Below are 18,406 nucleotides of genomic sequence, written 5' to 3'. Positions count from 1 at the left end.
GTGATCTGCCCAGGCTTATTCTTTCACTTGAGGTATTCTTTCTTCAGTCTTTTGCTTAAAATGTTCCCAACCCTCAGCAGGGATGCCCAGTGCAAGACAAAAAGCCACAACAAAGAAGTTTACTAGACAAGTGACCTTCCCCTCTACATGCATTCTTTTGAGGTCTCACAATCACCTAATCCCACTGAAAAAGCCACAGGCTCATGCATTATTATTACAAATAGATAATGTCTGCTTACAATGGAGTCAAATGACTTTTTTGTGTGTGTGAAAAAAGACATATTCAAAACTAAAATATTTGGGTGAATTATGTGATGGATAAGTGAAACACCTGAGACTCTAAACATCTCATTACTGTAGTAACCCATTGTTTTATCTAGCAATAAAATGTCCTTGAAACAGTAACAGGCAGAAAGCTTTACCTGTTTTCTCTTACTAGTTAATGTGAGAAAAAGACACCTGCCAGTTTCAGTTGTACAAAAATGGTTTTAATACAGGTCACAGAAAATCCAAAGGTTTTATGACCCACTATAAAGCAGCTCTTTGTTTTCTCCCACTAATCCCTCATGTGTGGGTTAGCAAAACAAGGAAACCAACAGATAGCAGAGGTGTTTGCAAATTAGCTCTGGGGGCCATAAATAACATAGGGTTTTGTTCACCTAACAAATATTAAGGCAGCTTATCAATGTTTAAGCCCCTTCCTCTTTGTAATGGTTGCTAACATTTTAACCCAGACAAATTGAGATTTTTTTTCCCTTTGTGTCTTAATACATTGACAGAGTATAAATTCATAAGATTCTATTATCAGAGTTCATGATATCAAGAGTGAGGAGCCTCACCTAAGCAGCTGCCTGCTACCCGAGAGCCTGCTTTGGAAGATGCATCTGCTTTGTACTCTCCTTGCTCTGCTCTCTCTGAGCCATGGCCTCAGTCCTAACTGTCCAGGACGGTGCAGCTGTGATTCCATGCAGTCGGTGCAATGCTACAGACTCATGGAGGTTCCCTCAGGCATTCCTTCCACCACCAAGAGGCTTTACATTAGCCACAGCAGAATCCAGCATCTCCAGGTAACTATGTCATTCTATACTTAAGTTGTTGCGGTTCTGTATGAGCAGGGTGGAGTGAGTGTGGGTATTTTAAACATGACATGAATAATCCTAATTTAGAGTTAGGCTAGCCATACTCCTTGCTTGCTGTGGCTGCTGAGATGTCAACTGCTCTGGGGATGTGATGGGGAAGTACCCCACCAACCACATCCCAAAAAAGTAAGAGATGGCTTAGCGGTTAAGCCATGTGGCTTGAATTATAACTTTTATTTTTATGCTCATTTATCCATAGGACACTAGAAAAAGTCCTGTTGATTTGTCTGACTTTTACAAAATAAGGGAACTTTTATTTTTGACCTTTGGAGTTTTGAAAGCTATGAAGAGATGAGAGCTCTTATTAACTAGAGATCTGACATTCTTAGACAAACAGTTGAAAAAATATGGGTCTGGTCAAGCATGGGGACACACACCTTTAATGCCAGCACACTGAGGGCCATGGTGGGGAGGATTGTTGACAGTCTGAGGCCAGTCTGAGATTACATAGTGAATTCCAGGTCAGCCCGGGCTAGAGCGAGACCCTACCTCAAGAAAAAAACAAACAAACAAACAACAACAACAAAAAAAACTGGGCCTTATTTTTTACCTTATAAGTTGCATAGGTTGAATTAGATACATGATGTGGGCCTTCTCTAGACAAAAAAGTCTATGGCTCTGATTTTCACTTTGCTACTCGCTCCTATTGCTTTTTATAACCAAACCCTGAGATAAGGAAATACCTCTCTGGGAGTTAGGTGCAGAGAGGACTCAGGTAAAGCTATTTTCCCTCCAATAGAGATAACTGCTCCTTTTATTTGGTTAATAAATTTTCATGTGGTTGTTCAAGTCTAAAATACATGTCACAATATTTCTATCCAACCTCAATAAGCACAATTGTTCCCATCTGTTTCCCTTCCCCTTCTACCTGAGTAGTGTCTAATACCTGTTGGGTCTAAGCCTTTAAACAAGACACCCAGCTAAAAGGTAAGGCACTTAAATATTTGCTCTGAAATTTGAGCTGCCAGTGTCTGGTAGTGATACTATTCTGCCACTTTGGAGCCAGTACATTTCTCATCAAATTCCATTACTCGATGAATCAACTTGTCATTGGTTTTCTTCCTCTCCCATAGGTCTAGCCTACTTACATGCTCTTCTCATTACAGTAAGAAAGCCCTCTCAGTTCTGTGTTTCCTCCTCTCCCTTTATTTTCAGCACTGCCTATCTCTACTTCTTCACTTCCTATTCATTCTGCTGTGGGTTTCTACCTATTTCACACAACAAAAACCCTTCTCTTTAAAACCTGGTTGCTGACTTTTGTTTTCAAGAAATTCTTACTCTCTTGCCCTCTTTGATACTGTTAAGACTTGATTATTACTTTCTCTTTTTCTTTTTTAAAAATATGTTATTATTTATTTGAGAGAAGGAGAGAGAGAGGTAGAGAGAGAGAGAGAATGGGTATGCCATGGCCTCTAGCCACAGCAAATGAACTCTAGACACATGCACCACCTTTTCCATCTGGCTTTACATGGGTCCTGAGGAATCAAATAGGCTTTGCCTGCAAGAGCCTTAGCCATGGAACCACCTTTCCAGCCCCTATTCTTTTTTGGACATACCTTTTTCTTCACTGTCCCTCCTTTCTTGGATTTTTCTCAAGTCCTACTCCTAAACTGTTCCTTTTCTTAAAACCATCTCCTTAGGTGACCTCATTGTGCATCAGTGATGATGGCTTTCCTAACTGAATCTCTAAAATAGAGCTTTTCCTGTTTCAGATTTATTCATTTGCCCATATTACTTGTAAAATTTTTCTCCCATTCTGTGAGTTGTCATGTTCTTGGTGGTGTCCTTACAATACTCAGAAGTTTTAAATTTTGAATGAGTCCAAATTATTGCCTCTCTCTCTCTCTCTCTCTCTCTCTCTCTCTCTCTCTCTCTCTCTCTCAGTGTGTGTGTGTGTGTGTGTGTGTTGCTTGTGCTTTTGTTACTTTAGCAAGATACTTTACCTAACTTAGGTATAGTTATTTTTTGAGTGCACTTTTATGTATGTAGGAGAAAGGAGTAAACTCTGTTCTTTTGAGTTATTCATCCCTTTTTATTGCTGTTCACTAGCTTATATTTACTCTTAAGCCGTGATGAGGTGTTTAACTGTACTGAATAACAGACATATGAGAAATTGTTGCATGTGATATCAAAACACCAAGCTGACACTATGCTGTCAGAAAACTCACTCTTGTTTGGAGGCATACTGATTCAGCTCAGATCAGTTTGTGTCCACATATTAAAAATATAACTAAATTCACCTCACTATTGTCACTCAAACTTCTACATGTCAAAGTGACATATTCTAAGACAGAGGACAAATATGATTGTATTTGTGGTAGTCAATGAAAATTACCATATATATATATATATATATATATATATATATATTTGTTTTTTTTGGAAGAGAAGTTACAACCAGTTGCCACTGGGTAAGAAGATCTCACTGAGGCCAGGCATGGTGGCGCGTATCTTTAATCCCAGCACTCAGGAGGACAGCTGTGAGTTTGAGGGCAGCCTAAGATTACGGAGTGAGTGAATTCTAGGTCAGCCTGAGCTAGAGTAAAACCCTACCTCAAAAAAACCAAAAGAAAATCTTATTGAACAGTGAGATTATAGGTTATTTTTATTCTCTTTTCATGTTTCTACAGAGATTTAAGATTGTTTATACAGAACATATGCTGCTTTCATTATCATAAATACATTCCAAGCTTGTTTTAGAAACACTTTGTTGGTTTGGCTCCCAAAGAGCCGAAGCCATTTCTTTCTGGGGATGGCAGTTTTATTATAAAGGAGCCCACAAAGAGCATGAGGCCTCTGATGTTTGGAGCAGAGCCTGCCCCAGGTTGAAAGAAAAACAGAGCCTTTCACAGAAAGCCAGTAGGAGTGATCTTGAGCTCTAGAACATGCTTATTTTGTTTTCTTAAGCAGCAATGAGTATACTGCTAGCCAGTCCAAAGTTAGCCCTGGTGCAAAAGCCTCTCTCCACATTCTGAAAACAACTTTGCTGAAGCAATGAAAATGAATCACATTATGTATAGAGTTTGTAAAGATTAAACATGGTAAATTCAAATGGTACTTTTTTGTTTGTTTGTTTGTTTGTTTTGAAGTAGGGTCTCACTCTATCCCAGGCTGATCTGGAACTCACTCTGTAGTCCCAGGCTGGCCTTGAACTCACAGTGATCCTCCTACCTCAGCCTCTTGAGTGCTGGGATTAAAGGAATGCGCCACCATGCCCAGCAAAATTGCACCCTTTTAAATAATAACCATCAAAATAAATCTGTGTTGACTCTGACAAAAAAAGTAAGAAAATGTTTGCCATACTTGAAGTCAAACAGCCAGCTAATGAATTCAGTTAGGAATAGCTTATTTATGACTTTTGGCCATTTGTGACTTTATACTTTATAAATAGAATTAAAAATAAATTGAAAACTTTGAGAGCACATTTCAAAATAAATCACCTGTCAGATTTATGCTATCTCTGAGACCTGCTAAAGAATCAAGCAATATTTCAGGGTTTGTGGTTATTTAGGTATAAGTATTAAAAATACCAAATTCTCCTCTTGGAAGCTCAACAGAACATGAAGTGAAATCTGTCTAGTCACTTTTGATTTTAAATCTATTTCACTTTGTGCATCTGGCTTCACATGCGTATTGGGGAATTAAGCCTGGGCCAGCCAGCAGGTTTTTTCTTTTCTTTTCTTTTCTTTTTTTTTTCGAGGCAAGGTCTCACTCTAGTCCAGGCTGACCTGGAATTAACTATGTAGTCTCAAGGTGGCCTCGAACTTATGGTGATCCTCCTACCTCTGCCTCCCGAGTGCTGGGATTAAAGGCGTGCGCCACCATGCCCGACATGGGCAGCAGGTTTTGTAAGCAAGTGACTGAGCCATCTCCCCAGCCTGAAAAGGGTATTTCAAAATACAGCATAGAGTAAATATCACTGGGTCATAGGCAGACCATTTATATTTTGGGCCCAAAATTCTCCATTGAAATAGAAGAGTTGGACTAGGTCATCTCTAAAATCTCTATTTTTATAAAACTGTGATTTTTTTTTTTTTTTGTCCAGATTTTGTGTCCTTTTTGAAATAGGCCAAATACAAAAGAAAAATGGCATAGCTGAGGAAGGATGGACTTTAGATTCCATAGAATTGGTTGAAGCTCTCACATTTTCTAGTTCCTAGTCTTCCTACCTAATACTGTTTATAATAGCAAACTTGCAACTTTATTGGGAGGTTGATGGTAACATGTAAGAAAGCACATGGCTGTTTTTGATACTCAACAAGTGTAAGAATAAAACTGCAAGCTGGCCATGGTGGTGCATGCCTTTAATTCCAGCATTTGGGTAGGAGGATCACTGTGAGTTCGAGGACACCCTGAGACTACATAGTGAATTCCAGGTCAGCCTGGGCTAGAGCAAGACTCTATCTTGAAAAACCAAAATAAACAAATAAATAAAATTGCAATATTAAGACTAGACACATTAATACAATTGATCAGTCATTAAGATAATATTGAATATTAGCACAAAATCTACCCAAGGGAGCTGCCAATGACATGTGTTTTTGTATGAATCTTCTTCATTGGTGAAGTGTAAATTACAGATAGGAAATGGAGGCTCATTTTCCAGATTATAACATAATTTGAAATGTTTCTTAAGTAAGGGTACCTCAGCAACAGCAGAATCTAGTACATTTTAGTACTAGATTTAGTACTAATTTTCCCCTCATAATCTTACTCCAGAATTATAAATGGCTCACAGTTCAGTGAAAAATCCACAAATTGCTCAATTTTTGGCTATTATAATGCAACAAAGGAACATTCTAGTGAATGAATCATTGTGCAACTTGTAAGCATGCTGTGTAGAAAAACTTCCTGGGTCAGAAAATATGCAATAAGAGTTGGCCAATATATCAAACAATAGTGTGTAAAAGTGCTTAGAATTTTTCTCTCTCTCTCTTCTTCTTCTTCTTTTTTTTTTTTAGGTAAGGGCTCACTCTAGCTCAGAGTGACTTGGCACTCATTCTGCAGTGATCCTCCTACCTCACTCAGACTCCTGAGTGCTGGAATTAAAGGCATGTGTTACCACACTTGTTTATTTTTAATATGTTGTCCTGATAATAGCAGACATAAACAAGAATAGTAAATATCTTAGTTTCAACTGTTTCTCTAAGAGATAATTTTAAACAGAACCTGAAAGGAAGTATGAAGTATTACTGGTATTGTAATGATATATGTGACATTTTCCACAAAATCATAACATTACTTTTCTCTATTTTCTTGAATACACATTTCCTTTTTTTCTTGCTACCTTCTTTATTTCCTTCCTTCTTTTTCTCTTTACTTCCTTACTTTCTTTTCTTTATTCCTCCCTGCCTCTTCCTTGTCCTCCTCATCCTTCTTCTTCTTCTTCTTTTTTTTTTTTTTTTTTGTAGCCATCTAACTTCACCCAATTGTTGGCTCTGGAAGATTTTATTCTGGTGGCCAGTGGAACGGAGTCTATAGAAAATGATACCTTCAAAACTCTGAGTACCTTAAAGACCTTAGAACTTTGGAAAAATAAGTTAAGAGGAGTCCCCAATGCTCTCCCAGACAATCTCGAAGTGCTGAAATTAAATGATAATTCCATATGTGTCCTATATGGATCAGATTTTGAAGGACTAAAAAAACTAAAAGTTCTGGAACTTAAAAACAACTTGATCTCTTCCCTGTCTCCCAACATGCTCTCTTCCCTCATGAGTTTGCAACGTTTGATGGTGGATGGAAACAGAATAGAGTCGATAGATGGACTGCTGACACTTCCCCACCTGAAACATGTGAGCATGGAGAATAACAAGCTGAGTCATGTACCGGGCAGCTCCTTGACTGCTCTTCAGTCTTTGCAATTTCTCAGTTTCAGTGGTAACTTGCTGACTAAAATTCCTACAAATCTGCCCAAATCCTTGCTTTCTTTGAAGATGGAGAGAAATCAGCTTAAAATGGTTAGGTTTGGAGATGTGAAACACTTGGAGAATCTTTCCCATCTTTATCTATCACAGAACTTCCTATCTTCTATTGATGGGGCACAGCTGCTTGCCAACTTAACCACACTTGAGGTGTCCCAAAACCAGCTTCAAATGTTGCCTCTCAGACTACCAGCAAGGCTGCAAAAACTTGACTGCAGCAGTAACTTGATTCAGAGAGTCACAGCACAACACTTCCAGGATGTCCGAGACTTAAAGCATTTATTTTTGGACAACAACATTGTGAGCGTGTTCGAAGCTGGAGCCCTTCAGAGGTGTTCTCAGCTGTCCAACCTGGCCCTGGAGCAGAACCTGTTGTTGTCTATACCTCTGAGGTAAGTGAGGTTTCATTTATGTAGCTGCCAGAGTATTATCCACAAATTGGGACATGTCAGCAGGTAGCACAAGCAAAGTGACTATTCACTAAATTAAACAAAGGTTCAGGGACAGGAAATTTAAACAGTGATTTAGAATCTCCAGCCCTCAAGATGAGTCATATCCTCTTAATTTATCTTGCCCACAAGGCATGACAAGGCAGGAGTAGCTACTAGCAAATCAAAGACAGCAAGAATGACAGAGGGAAGATACAGTGAGATACTTATGCTTTGGAAACTTTTAGGAAGTTCTTATGTATCTAATTGCAGTGTAGATATTTATTTTTCATTACAGTAATTCTCCTACCTCTATGCCTGGCTAAGAATTTGTGTTTTTATAAGTGACTACAGAAAACAAACTGCTTTTACCCAGTGGAATGGCAAGCAGGAGGTTCTCATATATGGTTCCACATGAGTTTAAATATATACACTTTAGCTGAGGCCTCCCATCAAATCAGTGAAATTAGGTACTCTCCCACTGGAGACCAAGTCTCATTGTTCTATGGGTTGGAGAGATGGCTTAGTGGTTAAGACACTTGTGTGAGAAGCTGAATGACTCAGGTTCAACTCTCCAGGTCCCACATAAGCCAGATACACAAGGTGACACAAGTGTGCAAGATTGCACATACACACAAGTTAGCACACATGTCTGGTGTCAATTGCAGTGGATGGAGGCCCTGGCAGGCCAATTTTCTCTATCTCTCACTCTCTTTAAAAAACTTACAAAAATCAAAAGCTCATGGGGGGTTCATGAGGCTCACCCCTCCCTGAGGAGCCATTGATATATTTAATGGTTTCTGGGGGAGGGTTAGACATTCTTTTCAGTGGTGTAGACACCAGTAAGCTGCTCATGCTCCAGTACATGACATCCCATCTACACTTATGCAAGCAACTCTAATTAAACTTAGTGGGTCACCAAAAAAAGGGGGGGTATGAAAATAGGTGAGAGGAATTTGTTGAGAAGAAGAAAGAGTTCAGCAGGAGTGGAAGTAGAACAAGAGATTATAATGGGGGCAATGAGTATTTGAGTTTTAAAGCTTTTATTTATGATCTTTAAATGTAAGGATATCTTTTTATTTTAAAAATGCTTTTGTGAGTTGTATTGAGATATATTTGACAAAATTATACATATTTCAGGCATAAAATACAATGATTTGATATATAGTACATACATGTTATGAAATGATTACTATAATCAAGGTAATTAACAGTTCCATCACCTCACATAGTTATCATTTTTGTACATTTCCCTCCAGATTTACTGCGACATAATTGAAAATTCTGATATGCATGTGCAGCATAAAACAATGTTTTACTATGTGTATATATTGTGAAATGACTATCACAATAAAGCTAGTTAACATTTCCATCACTTTACATAGTTATCTTTAAGACCTATACTCATAGCAAATTTTAAGAATGTAATATATTACTATTTATCAACACCATGTTCACCAGGCATGGTGGTATATATCTTTAATCCCTGCACTCTGGAGGCAGAGGATTGCTGTGAGTTCAAGGCCAGTCTGAGACTAATTCCAGGGTTAGCCTGGGCTAGAGAAAAACCCTACCTTGAAAAGAAAGAAAAGAAAGGAAAAAAGATACTTCTGCTGTGTATGATGTTGCATGCCTTTAGCCCCAGCACTCCAGAGGCTGAGGTAGGTAGATCAAAGTAAGTTCAAGACCAGCCTGGGCTAGACTGATACCCTGCCTCAAAAAATCCAAACAAATAGGATGCTGATTTCATTATGTTTGGATGTATCCTCAGAAGTGTATTGCTGAATCATATGCTATCTCTTTTATCTATCTATTTATTTATTTATCTAGAAGGGGATGACAGGGCTCACCATGTAGCCCAAGTTGGTCCCGAACTAACAGTCTTCCTACTTTAGTCTTCTGCATGCTGGCATCAATAGGCATGTACATTGGCTTTCTTTTTCACTTTAGAGAGTTTACATACTAGTGTTCCAACCATGTGAAAGAGTTCCCTCTTCTTATTCTTACCAGAACCTGTATCTCATTCTTTTAATAAAACTCAGTCTAACAGATATAATATGTATCTTTCTGTGGTTTTCTTTCTTTTTTATTTTTTTTTATTAAGTAGAAACTTTATATGGACATATCATGTGTTGGTAAGGACACATTTTTTTAAAAAATATATTTTATTTTTATTTATTTATTTGAAAGAGAAAGAGGTAGACAGAGAATGAGAGAAAGAGATAATGGACATGCCAGAGCCTCCAGCCACTGCAAACAAAGTCCAAATGCATGTTCTTCCTTGTTTATCAGGCTTACATAGGTCCTAGGGAATTGAACCTGGGTCCTTTTGCTTTGCAGGCAAATCCCTTAACTGCTAAGCCATATTCTCCAGCCGAAACCTTTATTTTTTAAAGGTTACCTTTTTATTTGCATGCTTTTTTGCAAAAGCCTACAAAATAAAATTCAGTTTTTACAAACTGTAAACATATGCAACCTGATTTTACCATGAATGAGATTTCTACAGATCTCTTCATTTGCCTACCATAGCCCACTGTACATTTCATCCAGAAAGTAATAGTTTAGTGTATACATACACTTTGATACATACCATATTTATCTCAATATGCTAATTAAAATAGAACATAATACCTTGCATTTATTTTTAAATATTTATTTATTTATTTATTTATTTATTTATTTATTTATTTATAGAAAGAGAGAGAAGAGAGACAGAGAGAGGGATAGAGAGAGAGAGTGACAGAGAGAGAAAGAGAATGAATGGGCACACCAGGGACTCCAGCTACTACACTCCAGATACATGCACTTTATGCATTTGGCTTTACGGGGATACTGGAGAGTCAAACCTGGGTCGTTAGTAAGTGCTTGTGAAAACCAGAAATGAACTAGATGTATTCAATATTCCTTGCTACTCCATAAACTAATCTTATGGAGGTAGGTACATTGTTTTAGCAATTAATTTTTATATTATTTTATTTTGGTTTAGTTTAGTTTTGGCATTTTGAGGTAGGGACTTGCTGTAGCCCAGGCTGACCTGTGATTAGTCTTAGGCTGGCCTCAAACTCACAGAGATCCTCCTACCTCAGCCTCCCAAGTACTGGGATTAAAGGCATGTACCACCATGCTCAGCACTATTACTTTTTAGATTATAACATTAATACTTACAAGTAATAAGAAAGCTAGTCAAAAATCAAGATCTTAATAAATGGTGAAGTCAAGCCTTAAACACAGTAGCCTAATTCCAGACAGGTGCTCTAGCCACTGCGTGATCCTGCCTGTGCTTTCCTGTATTTTCCCAGGAACCAGCCTCACTGTTTTTGTTCCTTATTTCACCAACCTGCCCCATAATGCATGAATTACATCTGTACCTCCTCCTCTTTTCTTTTCTTTTTTGAGGAGAGGGGTCTCATTGTAGTCCCAGATTGACCTTGAACTCAAAGGAACCCTTCTACTTCTGCCAGAGATTAAAGTTGTGTGGCACTGATGCAGGGTTTTAGGTTTAGGAGGGGCTCCCCAGAATTTATGAATCCCAATATTTGGGTTCTGTCCTACCTTTGACAAAGCATTGATAAAGATGGACTGATGAAGGATAAATTATGAATTATCAAGAAAGAGGTAGTAAATAAATAAATAAAAATTTTAAAAAAGAAAAAAGAACATTAGAAAAAAAAAGAAAGAAAGAAAGAAAGAGGTAGGAGGATTGCTGTGAGTTCAAGGGCAGCCTGGAACTACAGAGTGAAAGCCCTACCTCAAAAGAAAAGAAAAAAGAAAAAGGAAGAAAAAGAATACTTGGCTTGCTCATTTTAATGATCTAAAATGTTATTTGACTTCTATGTATTAAGTACTTTAATCTATAAGGTAGAAAATCAGAACTTTTAATAGAAGAATTTGCTTGTCTACAGTCACCTTCTGATACAAATGGCTTAGGTTAAACCAAAAAAAAATTTTTTTTAAAAAGTACAGATGCAGCCGGGCGTGGTGGCACACGCCTTTAATCCCAGCACTTGGGAGACAGAGGTAGGAAGATTGCCATGAGTTCAAGGCCACCCTGAGATGACAGAGTTAATTCCAGGTCAGCCTGGACCAGAGTGAGACCCTATCTCGAAAAACAAAACAAACAAACAAACAAAAAAGTACAGATGCCTCATTACAATGTTTCTGCCAAAAGCTACATTTAAGTTGTTGCAGTCACCTTCTAGTTGCGAGGACAAAATACTCGATCAATGCAACTTATGGGAATAAAAGGTTTATTTTAGTTTACTGTTTATTTATTTATTTATTTTGTTTTTCATAAGCAAGTTTCATCATGGCAGGAAATCATCCCAGAGCAGGAAGCTGGCTCACATCAAAACATATCAACAGGAAGGAAGTAGTTTGAGATTGTTTGTTCAGAATATTGGATTGATAAATCTAAAGGTCTTCCCCTAACCTCACACTTTCTCAAGCAAGGATCCACCTCTCAAAGGCACCACAACTTTCCCAAATTGCCACCAGTTGAGGAACAAGTTCTCAAAACATATGAGGCTACAGGGGAATGTTTTACATTGAAACCACCTTGAAACTACGATGACATAGGAACTGTCTTTGTTTATGAAGTTACACTCTGTTGTTTGCACAACAAATAAATTGCCTAATGATGTATTTCTCAAAATGTACCCAGCATTAATCTATACATTTTATAAAAAACAATGCTTATATGCTTAGATACAGTATAGTTTAGATTATGAATATGCATATAAAATAACCAGTTCGGTTTAAAAAAGACAAACCCAAGATCAAAATTTTTGCCAATAATTTACACCACTAATACTTTGGAATGAAAGTCATCTAAGAGTAATGCTATAATAAGAATATTTCAATATTGTCATAAAATATAGTTAAACTTGTTTGCCTTTCTTTTTCAATATAGTAATGATATGGCTGGGACAGCTGTAAATTACAGTGAGTACTACTACCTGAATGAGAATAACATTCTGATATATTTCAATTTGAAGGGTGCTTTTGCTTTTTTCCTTTGCAGGTTTCATTCAAGTTCATCATTATGATTCTTTTGTTTTCTATCAATATACATTGTTAGAAATAATACAACAAAATATTTGGGAGTTGAGGCAATAAGCTGTCACTAAAAGGGCTTGCCACACAAGTAGGAGAGCTTGAGTTCAGACCCCTGGCATCTATGAAAATGGCAGACATGATATTGTATGCCTGGGGTGAGAGAGATGGGAAATTCCTAGGTCAAGCTGGTTAGCTAGGCTAGCCATATTGGTAAGCTCTGGGCTCAGGGAGATACTCTGTCTCAATAAATAAGGGAAAGAGCAATCAAGGAAGGCACTTGATTTCAACCTCTGGCCTCCACACATGTGGACATATACCCACACACATGTGTACCCACAACATATAAACATGCATGCATATTGCATGTTTACCACATACTTACACACACACAAACAAAACAAGAAAACACTTTTCTCCCTGATTATAAAGCAATAGCTATTCAAAGTTGAAAACTTAGTATGCTGAAAACTAAGTCAGTCATAATTGTTCCACCCTTAAAGCCCTTGTCTAGATATAAACACATACTTGGTTCTTACATATTTGGAGTGATATAGTTGTGTCTTCTATTTTTTCCATTCAATATTTTAATGCTTTTTCTTTCCCTCCTGTTCTTTCCTTTGTTTTTCCAAAGTAACTACTATGGGCCAGTCTTCTGATGTTTTTAAAATTATCTGAAATGTGTCAGTGGAAACCCCTGTAAGCTGAATATAGGTTTTTGAGAAATGATTCTACCAGTTTTTGTTTTGTTTTAATTTTTGAGGTAGGCTCTCGCTCTAGCCCAGGCTGAACTGAAATTTACTATGTAGTCTCAGAGTGGCCTCAAATTCCTACATCTGCCTCCTATGTGTGGCATTAAAGGAGTGCACCACCCCACTCGGCTGATTCTATCAGTTTTTAAAAACTGTGGTAAAATAAATGACAAAATTTATCATCTTAATGATTTTAAAAGTACACTTTAGTATTGTTATTAGCAATGTTGTTGTACAACCAATCTCTATAGCTTTATCACTTTATAAACTCCTGGCCTATTAAACAATTCTAATTTTCTCTCACTCTGTCTCTTGGCAGACACCACTCTATCTGATTTTTTTCGTTTGTTTGTTTTGTTTTTTTGAGCTAAAGCTCACACTGACCTGGAATTCTCTGTGTAGTCTCAGGGTGGCCTTGAACTCACGGTGATCCTCCTACCTCTGCCTCGAGAGTGCTGGGATTAAAAGCATGCACCACCATGCCCAGCTTCATTTTTCTGTTTTTACATTAGCCTATTCTAAGTATTTCATGTAAGTGAAATCATATAGTACTTATCTTTTTCTTACTGGCATCATTTTTTTCTTACTTCTTTCATGTAGCATATGTCCTCAGTGTTTATCTTTATTATAGTATATGTCAGAATTTTCTTTCTTTTTAAGGCTGAGTAATATTCCATGGGCATATATACCACATTGTGTTTATCGTGTGTGTGTGTGTGTGTGTGTGTGTGTGTGTGTGTGTGTGTGTGTGTATGAGGGAGAGGACGAGAGAGAACTGGCACCAGGGCCTCCAGCCACTGCAATCAAACTCCAGATGCATGCACCATCTTGTGCACATGTGCAACCTTGCACCTAGGTCACCTAGTGTGTCTGGCCTACATGGGATCTAGAGAGTTGAACATGTGTCATTTGGCTTCACAGGCAAGCACCTTCACTGCTAAGTCATCTCTCCATGTTTATCTTTTTATCTGTCAATAGGCAGATACGAAACGTTTTGGAGAATGCTGTTCTGAACATGGTTGAGCTACGTTATGAACATAAACATTTGACTCATGAATTAGATTATTTGTTTCAGTTTGTACTCAATGTTAGGGCTTGCTTTTATTTTTCTTTTTGTGAACATGTAAAATATTGACATGATTCAAAAGGTAAAAGCACATAGACCCAAACACTCAAGGAACCATGTTTATTCACTTTGGGGTTATCCTCTTTCCCCCATATAATAACCAAACATGTTCATATACAATTCTTATTTCTCTTTCTCTTACCCAACATTAGCATTCCATATATATGTGTATATATATATATATACATACATATATATATATATATGTGTGTGTGTGTGTGTGTATGTGTGCTATCCTATTACTTGCTATTTTCTCTTAATAATACTTTCTGAAAATAATTTTCTGGTAATCTAGAGACCAGTCTCTTGCTTTTAAAGGTTGTGTAGTATTCTTTTTTACTGATGGACTGGGTCATATCCAATCTTTTGTTACTATTAATAATATAATTGCTGGGGAGAAGGCTCAGCAGTTAAAGGTGCTTGCTTGCAAAGCATGCCAGCCCAGGTTCAATCCCTTAGTACCCACAAAAATCCAGATTCACAAAGTGGCACCTGTACCTGCCTGGCGTGCCCATGCTTACTCTTTCTCCTCACAAATAAATAAATGGTACTTAAAAAAAATCATAGTAAATGTCACATATACTTTTTTGTATCTTTGGGATTTATGTCTAGAGGTGAGATTACTGATTACTGGGTTAAAGAATAAATGCATATATTACTTTAGGCTTTTTTATTTTTAGTGCTCAAGACTGAACCTAGGGCCTTGTATTCAGGGCAAGTTCTCTACCACTGAGCTACACACTATAACCCTTATATACACTTGGCTAAATTCTCCTCCTTAGGGGAAATTTTGTTAAAGCCTACCAGCAGTATATGAAAATATTTGTTTCTTAGGGCTGGAATGATGGTTTAAACATGCAATGCAAAGTCTGAGAGGGGTGAAGACCACCTGAATATATGTGTGTGTGTGTGTGTGTGTGTGTGTGTGTGTGTGTGTGTGTGTATGATTAAGCATGTGAAAAACATACTTGTAAATATTGTAAAAATTGCAAGCAAGTGCCTCTGACCACTGATTCATCACCCCCAGTCCCCTGTTTTACATTTTAAATTCAGATTATTTTCTAATTAGTTAAGACCTATGAGGAATAAAGATTGATAGGATGAGACATTTTTTGGCCTATAATGAGTCATATGAGCATAATGAGCATATAGTTTGTTTCCTACTCTAGGGCCTAGAACTGTAGAAGGAAGGCAGATGCTGCTGCTTTTGTTCTCTGGGTGATTGTGGAATTATGGTCATGGTCTCTTTATTCATGCTGTTTCTCTACTTTGTAGGCTCCCCAAGACCTTAGCCAGGCTAGACCTAAAGGGCAATGCCATCCAGGACATTGCTGTAAGGGAGCTCAAGGACCTCACCCAGCTCCAGGTCCTGAACCTGAGAAACAACAGGATCTCTGCCTTAGACTTCAGGGCATTGGAGGGTCTGTCTCGCCTCAGGCACCTCTACCTGGATGGAAATCCCTGGAACTGTACCTGTAGTCTCCTAAGAGCCCGGGAGGTCCTGAAGGCCAAGGGCACCGATGTGAAGGGAGGACAGTGTGCAGCCCCGGCTGAACAACAAGGGGAGAGCTGGATGTCATCCAAGAAGATCATGAGGCAATGTGAACATCACTTACACCAGACTGAGAAAAGCAAAGACACCAGGATGAAATCAAGACTGGAAGATTTCTCTAACATCAACATGAGCATGGATGATGATGATTATGACTATGAAATTTATTAAGGATGAGCTTTGCCTACACTTTAGAGAGTAGCTTTTTAATACTCAATTTCCTAAACAGAAGTACAGTATACTTTAGACATGTAAGGCTCTTTTGTATTTTATGTTTGTGTTATTTTAGAGGAGGAAATAGGGGTTATGATTAATTGAAATGGGAAAAACGTAGCAGAAAGGAACTATTGTAAGATGTTTTCCATTTAAAGAAGGTTTTATTCTGAAACCTAGGTAAATAATGTGAATAAATTTACCATACAGCCAACTTCCACAAGTAAGTATGTCATTTTACAAACTAATGTTTGGCTTTTGCATATGAAGATGATGCTATATGCATACACTATAAGCTTTTGCCTATAGCAATAAAAACAGCCGAACTTAAACTAAAAAGAACATATCAATGATTTGTTCTAGTTCAGAGTCAAAGGAAAAACTGAAGAGCCTGGAAAGAACAGTGTTTAGTTCAGTTAGTATCCGGTCTTCTTGACAAAACACCTGAGGGAGAGACAACTTAGGAAGAACGGTTTCTTTGTGTTTGTGATTTCTGAGGTTTGAGTCCATGGTTTCTTGGCCCTGTTGCTTACTGGGAGTTGCAATCTCCTTGTTGCTGGCACAAAGCACCCAGCCCAAAGCAGTTGTAGAGAATAGGGTTTATTTTGGCTTACAGATTCAAGGGGAAGCTCCATAATGGCAAGGAAAACAATGGTGGACATCATCTCCTGGCCAACATCAGGTATTCAACAGCAGCAGGACAGTGCACCCAACACTGGCAAGGGGAAGCTGTCTGTAAAATCCAGAAGCCTACTTGCAGCAACACATCTCCCCCAATGAGACTGCAGTTTCCAGACTGCAATCAGCTGGGAACCAAGCATTCAAAACACATGAGCTTATGGTGGACACTTGAATCAAATCACCACAAGCCCTGCTACTCTGTCTTTGCTCCTTCTCAGTGAATCCATATACCCTTATGCTGCCTTCTTTTGCTGACGTTAGAACCCAGTTTCTTTGGCTTTCTAATGTGTACTGAAAGCAAGCAGCTCTCAAGGAATCCTCCAGGCCTTTAGGGCCATATTGGGACTGTTGAGGCACAGACTAAGCAGCATGCAGACAGCTGTTGTTGGACTAACCAACCCATGTTGCGTAAGGTAATCTAATAAATCCCCAGTATACTATATATTCCTTCTATTGTTTCTGTTTCTCTAGGGAACCCTGCCTAAGATACCATATATAAAATCTCAGTGTGCTTGTGCATGCTTATAATCCTTATGCTGGGAAGACAGAGACAGGCAGAGGCTTGCTGGCCAACCAGTCTAGTCTGGTTGTTGACTTCCAGGTCATTGAGAGGCCCTGCTTCAAATCTATTACTGGTATTTTGTTTCAGGTCATCTTTTTTCTTTTGGGATATGATATCTTTTCCTTATTGAAAATTTCAACGTTTCAGTATTCTTTATTGTTTAGGAGTTATCTATATAATGCATAATGAGTATTCAATTGACTTAATTTATTTCCAGGTAAAAGTTTTAGAAATTCTATTGAAGATGTCAGTGGGGATTATGTTAACATTAACCTCAAAACCTTGCCAAAGGAGCTAGGGATATGGCTCAGCAAGTAGGTGCTTTCTTTGCAGTCCTGCCAACCAGAGTTCAATCCCTACTACCTACATAAAGCTAGATGCAGAATTGTGCATCTTCTGTAATCCCAGTGTGCCTATGGGCATGGAAGAGAAGCCAGGAGAATCTTGAAGATCATCGATCTTTCCATTGGAAAAACAAGAGATATCTTGGCACAAAGAAGGTGGAAAGAGAAAACTGATACCTTGAGGCTGTCCTCTGACCAGCATATGTGTGCCTCCCACACAAAAATCTTTTTTTTTTTTTTTCAAGGTACGTCTCACTCTAGCCCAGGCTGACCTGGAATTCACTATGGAGTCTCAGGGTGACCTCGAATTCACGGTAATCCTCCTACCTCTGCTTCCCAAGTGCTGGGATTAAAGGCATGCGCCACCACACCCAGCCACACAAATCATTTTTTTTAATGCTTGCTACAACTAATACAATTCTAAATTGATTACCAAATGATTTTCATTTTCCCTAGTTATAAGCTCATTTTAATAACTCTCTTCATGAGAAGTCAAATACAAAGGAATGAATTTGGACATTTTTCTTTTGCTTTGAGATGGAGTCTTATGTATCTCAGGCTAAACTTGAACTTCTGATCCCCTGCCTGTACCTCCTGAGTGGTGGGATTATAGGAGTATACCACCATATCTGGTTT

The 18,406-nt window shown here is 38.1% G+C and overlaps 1 protein-coding gene across 1 annotated transcript; it reads left to right on the top strand.

The window, feature by feature from the left end:
• The first annotated feature begins 878 nt into the window (after window positions 1–878).
• LOC101599817 (nephrocan-like) lies at window positions 879–16,187 on the top strand. The gene is made up of 3 exons (XM_004651356.3): window positions 879–1,067; window positions 6,551–7,452; window positions 15,694–16,187. Exons 1-3 carry the CDS (start codon window positions 879–881, stop codon window positions 16,139–16,141), a joined length of 1,539 nt encoding a protein of 512 aa, XP_004651413.3. The 3' UTR covers window positions 16,142–16,187.
• Window positions 16,188–18,406: the final 2,219 nt, after the last annotated feature.

The sequence above is a fragment of the Jaculus jaculus genome, chromosome 9 (assembly GCF_020740685.1).
Source record: "Jaculus jaculus isolate mJacJac1 chromosome 9, mJacJac1.mat.Y.cur, whole genome shotgun sequence".
NCBI classification, from domain to species: Eukaryota; Metazoa; Chordata; class Mammalia; order Rodentia; family Dipodidae; genus Jaculus; species Jaculus jaculus.
The sequence above is the reverse complement of the archived record's forward strand: the minus strand, read 5'-3'. Positions and strand labels throughout refer to the sequence as shown.

Coding starts and splice junctions, on each gene's coding strand:
- LOC101599817 (XM_004651356.3), top strand. CDS start 879: ATGCATCTGCTTTGTACTCTCCTTGCTCTGCTCTCTCTGAGCCATGGC. Junction 1,068..6,550: donor GCAGAATCCAGCATCTCCAG/GTAACTATGTCA, acceptor TTTTTTTTGTAG/CCATCTAACTTCACCCAATT. Junction 7,453..15,693: donor TTGTTGTCTATACCTCTGAG/GTAAGTGAGGTT, acceptor TCTACTTTGTAG/GCTCCCCAAGACCTTAGCCA.